Genomic DNA, 13,138 nt, shown 5'->3' with positions numbered 1-13,138 from the left:
ACACAAACTTCTCTGCTCTATGGTGGATTTGCAACAGCTCTTACTTTGATTTATTTCAAAGCAATCACAAGGTAAAATGGATGTGTCCTTATCCATCAGCTTTTGGGGGGCAGGGATTGCTTCTGGATTGGAGCTGCAAGCAATTACTGCATGAAGAATATATGTTTATGGTTTTGTCTAAAATCTTGGGCAAGTGGTGATATGAAAGCTTCTTTGATTGTAACTGTGGCTACTTCCACAATTCACACATTCCCAGCGGTGCTTCCACCAGATTAGAGGTGAAGGGTTTCCTTCTTACCAGCCCAATCTCATTAAGGAAAACACAGGAAACTTGCATTGTTTGCAGTAAAAGGTCTTTCTTTTCCTGCTATTTGTTACAATAAACTTATGGTGATAGGCAGGAACAGTACAAAGCTGATGTCTTGCCTGAGAAATTGGATCTGTGTGCAGAGTGTCTGGGAATGCTGGGAGACAGGGTGTGCACATTCCTATAGGCAAATCCAGGGTGAAGACCAGCCCAGTCACTGAACACACCTTGATAAAGCAGTGCCTGGCGAGCACCTTTGGGCAGTGGCAACAGAGCCTCTGACACTCCTGGGCATCTCACCATGCGGTTATCCAGGATAAGGCTCCCTAAAATTGCCAAAACTCTGATTTGCCTCATTGTTGTAACATACTTTTGCATCTTCATTGCCAATTTCAGCTCCTTGGCAAAGACAAGGATTTTCAGGTAAGAGACCTGCTTCCTCCTGATGTGCACTGTCTGGGCAGAGTACTTGTCCTCGCCTTCTTTCTCTGCCTCTCTCTCTTTCACCCTAAAACTTGCCCTTCCCATCTGAGTTAGGTGACCACTTTCCTTTAGCAGACCACGTTCAGGCAGAGCACGGTGTTGGAAGATCCGCAGATCTAAAACCTACTTCTGCTGGCTCCCTGGTTTCTAAGGTTTCCTTGGGTAGCTGTTTAAAGCAGCTTTTGCTTTACTAATGCTACTAATGCTACCTGCTTCCACACTCTGGCACTACACAGTATTTGCTTTTGCAGTGACTCCCCGAATGACTTTATTCAGCCTAATCCAGATTGCATTACTGGACAGGGAATTTGGTTGGATGCCTTCCAACTTATAGTGAGTCCAGCAGCTGACTCCTAACACAAATATGCTGCATACTGGGAGACCAGTGTCATGCAGACATGATCCATATATATATATATATATATATATAATATATATATATATTTAAATAAGTGGTCAAGCAAATCCTACAAGAAGGGGTGTGGAGGGAATTGCAGTGAAGTGTCTCCAGCATCACTGACAGGGAGCACTGTTCCTTGGATGAGCCCTGCAGACACCTGAGCCTTTCCTAGTAGGAGCATGGCTCACGGATGTGTGGGTTTAGGTTGGACTTGATGATCTCAGAAGTCTTTTCCAAACTAATTGATCCTGTGGTTCTGCGATTCTGTGGTGCAGTGTGCTGTGTATAGGAAGCACCACTCCCCAGCCTCCCCACCACCCTCATCTGGTCCCAGTTCTCCCAGTGAGCTCAGCTGGCTCAGCCTGATGAAGTCAGTTTTCAGCTGGATGTGCCAGGGCTGATGCTGGGGGGTCAGGCAGGAAGATTGAGGCTGGGAACATCTGCATCTCTTCTGGAGGGGACTGGAGTTTAGCTCAGCTCTAGCAACTTGAGACCACACCTTGAGGGCAGCTATCAGTTTGTGGAGGTTGGAATCTGAACAAGGGAGGCAGTGGGGGGAAAAGGAGAGAAAGGAGGGGTGTAAAGAAGTGAAGTGAGTTGTCCTTGATCCCAGAGCCCATCAGTGGCAGAGCTGGGACAAGAACTGGCTCTCCATGCCCAGCTGCTTGAAGCCATTTCATTCTGCCATAGTTTCAGGTAATGGAAATGCCTGAAATGAATTTACTTCATTTTTGCAACTGAAATAAAACACAACAAGGTATGAGCTGCCTGTGGTTATTTGTGTGGCGGTTCTATTTCTGCACCTTTATATGTAACATAAAATACACAAAGCAACATTTCCATGGCTTTATCCTTTATTTGTCCTTGGGCTTTGTAAAAGGAGAGGAAATGACAGTAAGTGTCATTGAGCTTCTGCAGTTGTTTGCCAGCTGGACTCTCGAGCCTGAAATTGGACGAGCTGCTTTGACAATTTGTCTGAATTTAAAATGCTGGTCAGGAGAGCAGGGTCCTGTGTGGGCACGAGTGTCTGGCCATTTGGGCCTGACTGCAGGGAGCAAGGTTTTGATGTGAAAGGCCCTTGGTTCTACAATTTTCTTTATGTTTGGCACAGCATTTGAAGTTGAAATGTAATAGAGCTGGGGTGGAATCAGCCCTGTGAGACAGCACATAGGGGAAGTCTGGAGTGGGGAATGGTTTGTCATATTCCCCTGTTTCATTTGTCGTACTGACCCATTTTACTTGTTTTCTGCCCTTTAATTTCAAAGTTTTAAATGTCGTCTTAAAAATACAACAGATATTCATCAAGGTATTTAAGATCTGCCTGAGCTACCTTACCCAAGACCTCTTTACTTAGAGTGTACATATAAAATCTTTCCTCTTACTGGGCAGTAAACAGCAACACAAGTTTATACATGAAACATGAGGATAGAAAGCCGTAGTGGGTTTCTGTGGATGGGTTTTGGTAGTGGTGGGACTACAGGGGTGGCTTCTGTTAGAATCTGCCAGAAGCTTTTCCTGTCTGGTGGATCCAATGCCAGCTGCTCCAGGACGGACTTCCTGCTGCTGGCCAAGGCCAAGCCAATTATGAATCCTAGTAATGCCTCTGGGATAACATTTAAGAAAAGAAGGTTGTCAAGAGAAAGAATTCCAGCCAGGGAAGAGCAGAGTGAAAACACGTGAACGGCAATGCAGACACCAAGGGTGGTGCAGAAGGAGGGGCAGGAGGTGCTCCAGGTGCCAGAGCTGAGGCCCTGCAGCCCCTGGGGGAGCATCAGGGTACAGAGACCCCCCTGCAGCCCATGGAGAAGCCCATGGTGGAGCAGGGGGATGCAGGAAGGAGGCTGTGACCACGGGGCAGGCCCAGGATGGAGCAGGTCCTGGCAGGGACCTGCAGCCCATGGAGAGGGAAGCCCAGGCTGGATGGAGCAGGTTTTTCCCAGGTAGGACTCGTGGTCCTGTGGGGGACCCACATGGGTACAGCTCATCCCTGAAGGATTGACCCTATGGAGGAGGGACCCACGGGACAGCAGGTTGGGAAGAGCTGCTGCCCAAGGGATGGACTCACATTGGAGAGGTCCATCCAGGACTGCATCCTGTGGGGATAGGATAGGGGAAGGACTCGTCTCCTGAGCAGCAGCAGAAACAACAGCTGACCATAACCCCCATTCCCTGTCCCTGAGGGAGAACACAGAAGGAAGGAGGGGTGGGGGGAAAGGTGGTTTTTAAGATTATTTTACTTCCCACTCTTTTGCTGTGACCCTGTTAGTAATCAATTCAATTAATATCCCCATTCTGAGTCTGTGTTGCCCATGATGGTGATCAGCAAGTGCCTCTCCCAGCTCTTATCTCAACTCATGAATCCTTCACTTTTTTTTTTTTCCCTCTCCTCTGTCCAGTTGCAGAGGGGAGTGAGAGAGTGGCTGTAGTGAGTACCTGTCATCCAGCCAGGGTCAACCCACTACAAAAGCACATTCTGCACTCATGGTTGTAACTGGCTAATGACTATGAGAGGCCAAGTTTTACAACCTCTCTTCTTTATCATTGCGAAGGTTCCTGTATTTATCTGATACAAAACAACTGTTAAAAGCCTCCTTACCTAAAAATTTCCTGAACGCTATCAGAGTGGTATGACATCCATCAAATTTTAGCAGCAATTGAACTGTTATCTACAGCCTGTTATCTGCAGAAGTGCTTTTCCCCCATTTATTACCTTGGAAGCAAAGGCTGAATGTGAGTGTGAAATCAGACTGCCACAGCCACTACGGTTTATCCTAAAAAGCTTTGCTGTACATAAAAGCTCAGCTGCAGGAATTTTTCACCTTCCTTTTTCCTGCTCCACCCTCCAGCCACGTGCAGATAAGAAGGAATGTTTGGGACAAACCCCCACCACTTCTGCCCTGATTTTTTTTGCTGGGTTTCAGCCCAGTCTCGTTGCAGGTGGCTCTTTTGCTGTTGGCAGATGTGTCCTGTGATAACCTTGTACCTGCCTGTGCCTCTGAGCCAGGCAGCAGGGCAGCTGCAATATTAGAGGCAAGTGCTAAAAATGTAGAAATTTTACATTTTAATGGCTTCAGGGTGTCTACCCTAAGACACATGTACCTGGTGAGTGCTGTGTGATGCCACTGCATTACCTGAGGCGGAGGAGGAGAGGAAGAAGTACCCTCTGGCCCCAAATGCTTAAGAAATTATGTAGGGTAAAGGAGGGAGTTTCGCTTCTTCTTCTTAGACTTCCCTTACTGAGTTCTGGAAGATCTTCCTGCTCTGTTGCTGAAGCACAGATCTCTGCTGGCAGAGGAAAGAGCCAGATGGCTGCCTTCATGGCGTGTGCCATGTCCTGAGCTCAGGATCTCCAAAACAACAGTGCTCTGGGGACTTTGCCAGGGGTCCTGCCCAGTGCAGGGCAAAGCTGTGCTGTTCTGCTTGCTAGGGACTGCCAGTGTGAATGTTTCAAGAGCCAAGTGCTGAGGAGAGGAGTGTGTATCTCTGGGATTTGCTCAGTGGGGAGATAAGCAGAATTCAGGCCAGAATGGTGTAGGAAGTTGAATAGCACTTTGGGGAAGTTCAAAATGAAATTGCTCAAAAGCACAGAGAGAGGCTCAGAGTCAAGAGGACTAAAAATGGGTTGGAGTGTGTTCAGTGTTAAGTGGAAAGTGTGTGTGATGTGTCTGCTTTTTCTTTGATTGCACTCAGGAAACTGAACATTTTTCAGCATGTCCCAGATGCGCAACAAGTGGACAATCGAGAGCAACAGGGTTTAAACTATTCTGGTAATGGGAACTCCAGGAGCTTTTTAGAGGTGACTTTGGGCAGAGACATCACAAAGCTCAAAAAAGATGTGGTGGAGAAGACACCAAGTTGGAAAGGAAAGGAGGAGGAGAAGAAAATGATGGAACCAGTTACCAGGGATAAGAAAGCCAAGGAGAACATGGCTGTGAAGCCACCACCTCAGCCAGAGGGAGTCAAGAAGGCAGCAGTGAAAACAGCCCCTGTGGTGCAGGGAAACACAGAGAAAACAACAGCAAGACCAGCTCCAGGGATGGAAGAAGCCAAGGAAAAGACAGCAGGGAAACCCCTTCCCAGGGCGGAGGGAGCCAAGGAGAAGGCGACAGCGAAACCATTCTCTGCGGTGAAGGGAGCTCGTGAAAACAACACATCCAAAGACCAATCAAAACCCAAAGAGCCTCCTGTGTCACTGAAAACTGTAAGGCCTGTTCCTCAGGCTGCTGCAGTGACAAAAAAGACAAAACTGAGTGCTGCTAACTACACCTCTGAGCCGCGCTGGGATTTCGAGGATGAGTACCTGCTGGATAACTCCTCTCCACCATCGGTAGGTGTGATGGCGCGTGTGTTCCACAGGGATGATGCCTCCCCACTGACCTCCTTGTCTGCTGTCCTCTGGGCGTGTGTGCCCTTGTCAGCTGAGGATGATTTTGGGGCTGGTAGGTCAGCTCACTGCAGGTGCTGGTGGGACTCAGACAGGAAGACCTCTGGATATGACTCAGCCTGGCCAGTCCTCTGTTATGCTTTAGTATGGGAGTTACTGCAACTGCATTTGTTTCCACAGGTTCATTTGAAGGTCAGCCTGTACTGGATTTCCTTTCCCTCAGTACATTTCACAGTGATTAATTTATGACACTGAACAAGTTGTACCTTTTTTTCGTACCTTTAAAGGGAGTGGTAATGGTGATCTAATCCCCCATGTGCCAAGGTGCTTCCTGAGGACCCTGTTGGGGTTGCCAATGGGTTGCCAATGGACACTGCTTATTGCAGCATATTATTACTGCTTATAGCCTTATTTGGTAAATTCAGATTAGACCTATTACAGATATTAATTTGAATCAGTTTATGAGGCCCAAAGCCAGTAAAACATTTAAGCATCACAGGCCTGTTATTCTGAAGAGGAAGGTCTTGGAGACTTGGAGTCATTCTGACTCCACTGTAGGTGACTTTCTGCCAGGTGGTTATGGATGTAGTGCTGAAATAGTGCTTCATGTTCATGGGGATGGGGACGCTGAGGGGAATGACTGATGTACCACTGGAGTTTCTGTGTTTCTTTCTGATCCTATCACACAAGCACTGGCACTCAATCAGGTTTATCAGCTCTCTGCTCATCAGTCCTTATTGTTTTCTTTTTGGTTTTCAAGACCTGCTCTGAATCAGTGAGGGCCAGAGCTGCCAAGTCTGACTGGCTGCGGGATCTTTTCCTGCCCAACATCACGATCTTCACAGACAGGAGATACTTCAATGGCAGCGAGTGGAACCGCCTGGAGCATTTTGTACCCCCATATGGCTTCATGGACCTGAATTATTCGCGTGAGTCCCTCAGGGCTTGTCAGGATGGGACCGTCAGACTCCCAACAGGAACATGATGCCAAGTAGCTGGAGCTTTGCAGCATCTCCCTGTCAAAGGCTAGGTGGACCTCCTGCTGGAAACTGTGGTGATTTCACTGTGTCCATCCCAAAGGCCCTTGATAACTCTGCACCACCTTTGCTTCACAGTGGTGAAGGAGGTCATGTCCCTGCTGCCCCCGAATCCGCACCAGCAGCTGCTCCTGGCCAACCGTAACAGCAGCGTTCCAACGTGCATCAGCTGTGCTGTCGTGGGGAATGGAGGAATCCTGAATAACTCTGGGATGGGCCAGCAGATTGACTCCCACGACTACGTCTTCCGGTAAGGCAGGCTTCCTCCTCAGAGGATGCACGGCTGCCTTAACCTGACAGCCACTTTCTGGGCCAGCAGGTAGTTGTGGCTGCATCACTTCGTCTCTTCTACTGTTGCACTGATTCCCAAGTGCCAAAACCACTCATGGCACGAGGAGACAAAAAGTCAAAAAGCAATTGCGAAGTTCCTGAGCCCCCACAGCCCGTGTGTTCACAGATGAGCCACAAAGAGCCATCTGCAGAGCAGGGGCTCTGCTGCCCATCAGGGTGTCGCTCAGAGCAGGCCTAGTCCTCCCTTCCTCCAGACTCACACTATCTTTTCCTCTTAGGAACATGGACGTGAGGGTTTGCAGTGGTCACTAACTCTGCTCCTCTGATTTCCTTGGTCAGGGTGAGCGGGGCTGTAATCAAAGGTTACGAAAAAGATGTGGGAACAAAAACCTCCTTTTATGGATTCACAGCCTACTCCCTGGTTTCCTCTCTTCAGATCTTGGGACGCAGAGGGTTCAGCAACATCCCATGGGAGAAAGTAAGTCGGGTCCATGCTGAATGGATGCACACAGCTTTGATGGGATGCTGTTTGTCTGCGGCCTTCAGTCCTGTTCTTGCCATGCAAAGGGGCTGAGCCAGCACTTTAGCATTTCCCTCAGTGAGGGAACCTGCAGTGCCTTGGCTGGGAGTGAGTATTTGCAGTAGCAGGCTGTGTCAGTCCCACCCCAGCCTTTTGGCATGTAGAAGTAGCTGCACATCAGGTGTTACCTCCATTCTGCTTCTGTGGACTAGTTGAAAGCTGCAGACTGAGGATGTGGGTCCAAGAAACTCAGTGAGCTTGCTTGCATTTTGTCTTGCTTGCATTTTGCCTTTAAAGCAGACGTCTGCTTTAATTTTGTTTTAAAGTGCTGCTGGTTAATGCTCATTTGTTTTCTTAGCATGTCAAATACATTCACTTCCTGGAGGGAGCTAGAGACTATGAGTGGCTGAAGGCTCTTCTGCTCAACAAGGACATCGGGAAAGGATTCTTGAACCTCAGCGGGTAAAAACAAACTAGCTGCCCTCTACACCCTGCAGCGAGGAGCTCTCTGCTTTGCCCTTTTGCTCTACACAGTGCTCAGCCCTGAAGAGGGGCAGGCCAGGGTAAAGCCAGGCTAAAGCCTCCCTCCCCTGGCAGATTTGTTTGTAGAAATACCTCATTTCCTCCACAGCTCTGAGCACTGCTGTAACCAACACACCTCCTTTCCAGAGGCAGCTGATTTCAATGTGTGGCCAGAGCTTGCAGAAAGCTTTGCAGCCCTCTGGGATGAGCACATGCTGCTGTCTGGTTTGGTGTCTGTACATGGTGGCCTGCCCATGGATGAAAGCCTGCTTTCACCAGTTCCTACCTATACAAACACGTGCTTTTGATATTCCTGTCTCCTGTTATTGCCTCTCCTCCGTGATCTCTTCCTCTGCAACGCACACAGGCTATGGAGGCTTTGTCATAATCTGGGAAATGTTGCAGAATAACTGCCCAGTGCTTGTGGTTCTCCTCTTACCACCAAGTGCTGATCCTTTCCAGCTGTGATGAAGTGTAGGATCTCGTCCTGAGTCTCCCCGTTCCTGTCTTTAGGCAGATGCCCCGGCAGAAATTTGACAGAGATTTCACAATGGACAGATACCTGGTGGTTCACCCCGATTTCCTCAGATACATGAAAAACAGGTGAGCTGGGGGTTATGTGCTCTAATAGGCTTGTTTTTTCTGATGGTGGGCAGCATCATCTCTGTCTGTCTCTGGGCTCTCCTCCCAGCTCTCTGCTCCCTTGTAACTGCAGTTCAGCCACACCAGCGGCCTGCTGTCACTGAGATCTGCCCATCGTGGGCCACACGTGACCGAGATGTAGGAACAGGAGCTCCTGTCGTGCCTGCTTTGGCTGCCTTTACCCTTCAGTCTCCTTGAGAGCTGCATTCTGCCTTCCCTGAGAGCCAGATGGCCGGCACTCCCTGCTCATTCTGACGTCTCCCCTCTGACTTGGGTCCTTTCCAAGGCCATCAGGACTCAATGCTATTTTGTCCTGGTGTGGACTCCTGCTTTACAAACAACTCCTGTCATAACACAGGTTATGCAGCTCCTGGTAGGTTTTGTGACCCTCCTCTGCACCTTTCCTGTGTCTCGTTTCACTCTTAGATGTGGATGGGGAGCAGGATATACCACAGAACTTCAAAGCCAACAGACTTTAGAGTAGTGGGCTTTAACCTGCTAGATCCTTTAATCCATCCCTTCTTTATCCCCACTGCCTCCAGACCTGCCACTTGCATAAAGCTGGGGCAGAGCTGTGCTGAGGTTGCAGTGCAGGGGATGGAGCGTTCTGGGCATACTGATGGCTTCTCTGAAATGCCTCCTATGGCCACAGCCTGCAGCAAGGAAGGAAGATGTGACAGAGGCTGCAGAGGGAAAGGTGTGCCCGGCTTGAAACACCACACCCAGCAACCGCTCTGTGCTTTCTTCTCTCCTGCTGCAGGTTTTTAAAATCTAAAAGTCTGGAAAAGCGCTACTGGAGGCTGTACAGACCCACAACAGGGGCCTTCCTGCTGCTGACTGCCCTCCACCTCTGTGACAGGGTAAGGGCACCGTGATTCTTGCACCCAGCACTGTCTGGCAGCAGGGACAGGGGAGAGCAGGGGTGGCTACAACCCTGCCTACAATCTGCCTTGAGAGTATGTGGGCTTGTGTCAGCTGTGGAGGAGCAGATTGAAGACAAGAGAAACAGCCCCAAAATAGCTCACACACAGGTTGTGAAGCCTGCTGTGACCTGGAGCATGTGAGCTCACAGGGAGGCACTGAGAGGACAGCAGGAGCCAGTGCTCATAATCTGGTCCTTCTGGGCCCCCATGCAGGGTGACCAGAGGAGCCCCAACTGGCGTCTCTGTCCTGTGCTCCCTCCCTTTGTTTGGGAACTGTGTCCTGTATTTCACTTAGCTCCCTCCACCCTTGGTCCCCCTGCCCAGTGAGGTCTCCATCTATCCCAGGTGAGTGCCTATGGCTACATCACCGAGGGGCATGAGAAGTACTCGGATCACTACTACGACAAGGAGTGGAAGCGGCTGATTTTCTACATTAACCACGACTTCAAACTGGAGAAGGAGGTGTGGAAAAGGCTTCACGATGAGAATATCATGAAGCTTTACCAGAGATCCTGACTGTGTGGCAAGGGCCATTGCCTGGGAAATCTCAACACCTCACTGGGAACAGAAGAGGACCACCAGAGCCAAGGTTAGTTCTGGACTGCCAGGCACATTTCATCCCCACAAAGACATTTCCCTCCTCCAGCACCTCTGTTCTTTCACAGCACTTCCACAAACGTGTGAATGCTGCAGACCCAGAGAAGAACAAGAAAATGCAGAGTGCCAACAAAATCCTTGTGGCTGTGCTGCAAGACTCCCGCTGGTTGTTGTAGGCACAGGTATTGGGAGAACAGAATCCAGGATGGATCTGGATAGCATATGGTCCAGTGTCCTTTATTTAGTCCAAGTTTTCTCTCTTTGCAAGGAGATGCTCCTCAGACTGTTCTGGAGGATCCTCTCCATTAGTGATGCCCATTGTGGAGTTGGGTATTGTCCAAACAAGCTCCCTCAGGAGCCAGTGGATGGAGGTGGACACACAGGTCCTGTCTCAGGTTGACTTTATTTTCTGGAGGTTCTGCTCTCGCTCTGCTCCCTGCAGATAAAGAGGGTGGACTGGACACTTCCAGGTGACTAATTCAGGAGAGAACGAGTCTCATTTCTGCTTCCCAGTGTGGCCTTGTGACACTTGCAAAGGAGCACTGCCATCAGCTCAAGGGCAGGTGCTGCAGACCTGCAGTACCTGGTGCCTCTTGCTCTCCAGGGATCCCATGGCTGCACAAAATGTGAATTTTCTGGCATGGTCCTGGTGTGCCAAGTCCTTGGTTACCTGGACTTTGTCATGCTTGGCTCCCAGCTGTGCCCAGAGCACTGTGTCTGTCCTCCTGCCGGGAGAGGTGGCCAGGGATGGATGCTTCCTTGCTGCTGGATGGAGTGCCTGTTCCCCACGGTGCTGTGTGCAGGACACACGCAGTATGTTGGCCTTCTCAAAGGGGTTTTGTATGTAAAATAAACGGCACTACTTTGGCCAAGCTGATCTTTCACTGTAGCCCTGTGGGTTGTGGTTATTTAGTGCATCCAGGGCTGATGCTTTAAAGGCTGAGATGTAGCAGATAACGAAGCCAGGGAAGGGCAGGACTGGAGGTTAGTTGAGATCACCTCCATCTCTCGCAGCTCTGCAGTTTGTGTGGACACACCTGAGCATCCCCCACTTGTTCACCTGGCTGTTACAGGACAGGGATCATCACTGGTCAAACACCTCCCTGAGGAAGGTTTGTCCACTCCAAGTGTATCAGATGCTCAAGGCAAATGTGTGAAGGGCTGGTTGTTCCTCCCTGTGACACTGTGCAGACAAAAAGCCACTTCCAGTGTCCAGGGCATCTCCCTGGAGTTAACCAGCTACACAGTGGACCTGCTCTGGCTGTGAGTGTTTTCCCATTTCTGCAGCATTTCTGATGGGGAAGCAGTGTCTCCAGGGACTCCCTGGAGCCCAAGGGAAGCATTTCAGCTGGGATTGTCAGCAGGGTTCGTCAGGCTTGATTTCCTTTGTCCCTTTTCCCTTGTGCTGCCGAGAGGCCAGGCAGTTGATCATGTCTCACCGAGCTTGCTTGCAAAGGACAGCCCCCCACATTTTGAATCTAAATGCAGAATTCAGCTTCTCTGGGAGAGGGCGTAGCCTGCGTTGGGCTGCTCTGCCCATACACTCTCCCAGTGTCCGTGGGAGCAGGGAGCTATCCAAAATGCACTGGTCCTCTGTTGGGAATGATGTAGCCCTGTGTGAACAGCAGGCCCACAGGGAGCCACAGGAGCAGACCACAAATCCTTCCTGAGCAGCAAACGGGAAGCCTGATGGAGGCTGGTCATCCTCCAGAGCTGATCGAGGAGGAACCCCTGCACCAGGAGCTCTGGACCCCCCTGGATGTCACAGCCCCTCGTGGTGGCTCTGCACCCCTCGTGTCCCCTGTCCCCAGGCCCTGCAGGCTCTCCCTGCCGGGACTCTGGGTGGGCAGCGAGGCACTTTTGGTTCCTTGCCTGTCCCTCAGCCGTACCACATTGCTGCGGGTTGCTTAGTGACCAGCTCCACACGGGTATTCTTCCTGCCTGAATAGGGCTTTTCTCTTCCCAACAAGTTGGAAGAAGTTTCTCTTAGACCCTTCCCTTCCCCCTCCTCCCCTTTTGTTTCCCTCTCCTCTGGGAAGCAGGATGGGGCTGAGTCCCACCGAACAAGGATCCCCCCATGGGCCAGGAGGGTTTGGGGATGGACTGGCAGCCCCCAGCCCACACTTCTCCCCAGTGCTGAGGCTTCCCAGAGTTAAGGGAAGGAAACTTCCCAGGAGGCTTTCCCCACTAGCAGTGCCTGTTCCCTCCAGGCTTTCCTCTCAACACAATCGGCACAGTTTGGTGTTATCAGGGATAACCTTGGCTGGAGAAGGGACTTTGCTGTGCTCTGGAGTTTCCCAGGAAAGCTGCTCTGACTTGGCAGTCCCCTCCACCTCCTCACTTTGCTTCTGTCCCCCTGGTGGCACCAAGACATCCTGTGCCACCGTGGGACAGCTGCCCCAGGATCTGTGGCTTGGGCGAGACCCCAGCTGGGTGAGTGTCCCAGGGCGAAATCAGGACTGTGCCGGAGTAGCCCCAGGTTGCTCAGTGCAGCTCAGCAGAGCCAGTGCCAGGGTGCAGGGCCACCCCAAATGTCCCCATCCTTGTGGCTGGCAGGGCAGCAGGGTTGTCCCTGTGCCACCAGGTGGCAGCTCCTGTTCAGGGACCTGCCGGCACCGTGCCGAGCGTGGCACATCCAGGTTTGGCACCGTGTCCACCGTGTGCCAGGCACAGCCCTGCAGCTGCCCACGCTGTCCCCCGGTGTCCTCTGCTTTGTAACACCCGCCTGCCAGCGGGATTTACGGCCCGGGGGCTCCCTGGGGTGTGTAGGGGCACATGGAGCAGAGGTTTGGTGCCTGTGAGTGCCACTCACAAAGCGTGTAAAGGTCCTGCAGAGCGACACGGAGCTGAGGGCAGCGCAGGCAGGGGGACCGACGGCAGGATTGGGTGTGACATCCCCGGGGTGCTCAGACACAGCGACTCCTCCTCATGCACCGACACGACACCCAGTGCCAGCGACCAGCAGGGGATTCCCTGCCGACAGCCGGGAGCTCCGGGGGCTGCAGGATTTAAACAGAGACGTTTGGTTCGGG

The 13,138-nt window shown here is 51.1% G+C and overlaps 1 protein-coding gene across 1 annotated transcript; it reads left to right on the top strand.

The window, feature by feature from the left end:
• Window positions 1–608: 608 nt before the first annotated feature.
• On the top strand, window positions 609–10,956 carry ST6GALNAC1 (ST6 N-acetylgalactosaminide alpha-2,6-sialyltransferase 1). Its single transcript, XM_050319130.1, has 9 exons — window positions 609–730; window positions 4,881–5,517; window positions 6,335–6,503; window positions 6,690–6,861; window positions 7,242–7,380; window positions 7,781–7,884; window positions 8,458–8,547; window positions 9,347–9,446; window positions 9,855–10,956. The coding sequence occupies exons 1-9, from the start codon at window positions 609–611 to the stop codon at window positions 10,023–10,025; spliced, it is 1,704 nt and encodes a 567-aa protein (XP_050175087.1). The 3' UTR covers window positions 10,026–10,956.
• The last annotated feature ends 2,182 nt before the right edge of the window (window positions 10,957–13,138 follow it).

Source organism: Myiozetetes cayanensis, unplaced genomic scaffold, assembly GCF_022539395.1.
Source record: "Myiozetetes cayanensis isolate MyiCay16 unplaced genomic scaffold, myiCay2020 scf22, whole genome shotgun sequence".
NCBI classification, from domain to species: domain Eukaryota; kingdom Metazoa; phylum Chordata; class Aves; order Passeriformes; family Tyrannidae; genus Myiozetetes; species Myiozetetes cayanensis.
Note: the sequence above shows the minus strand (reverse complement) of the source record. Positions and strands in the feature narration are given on the sequence as shown.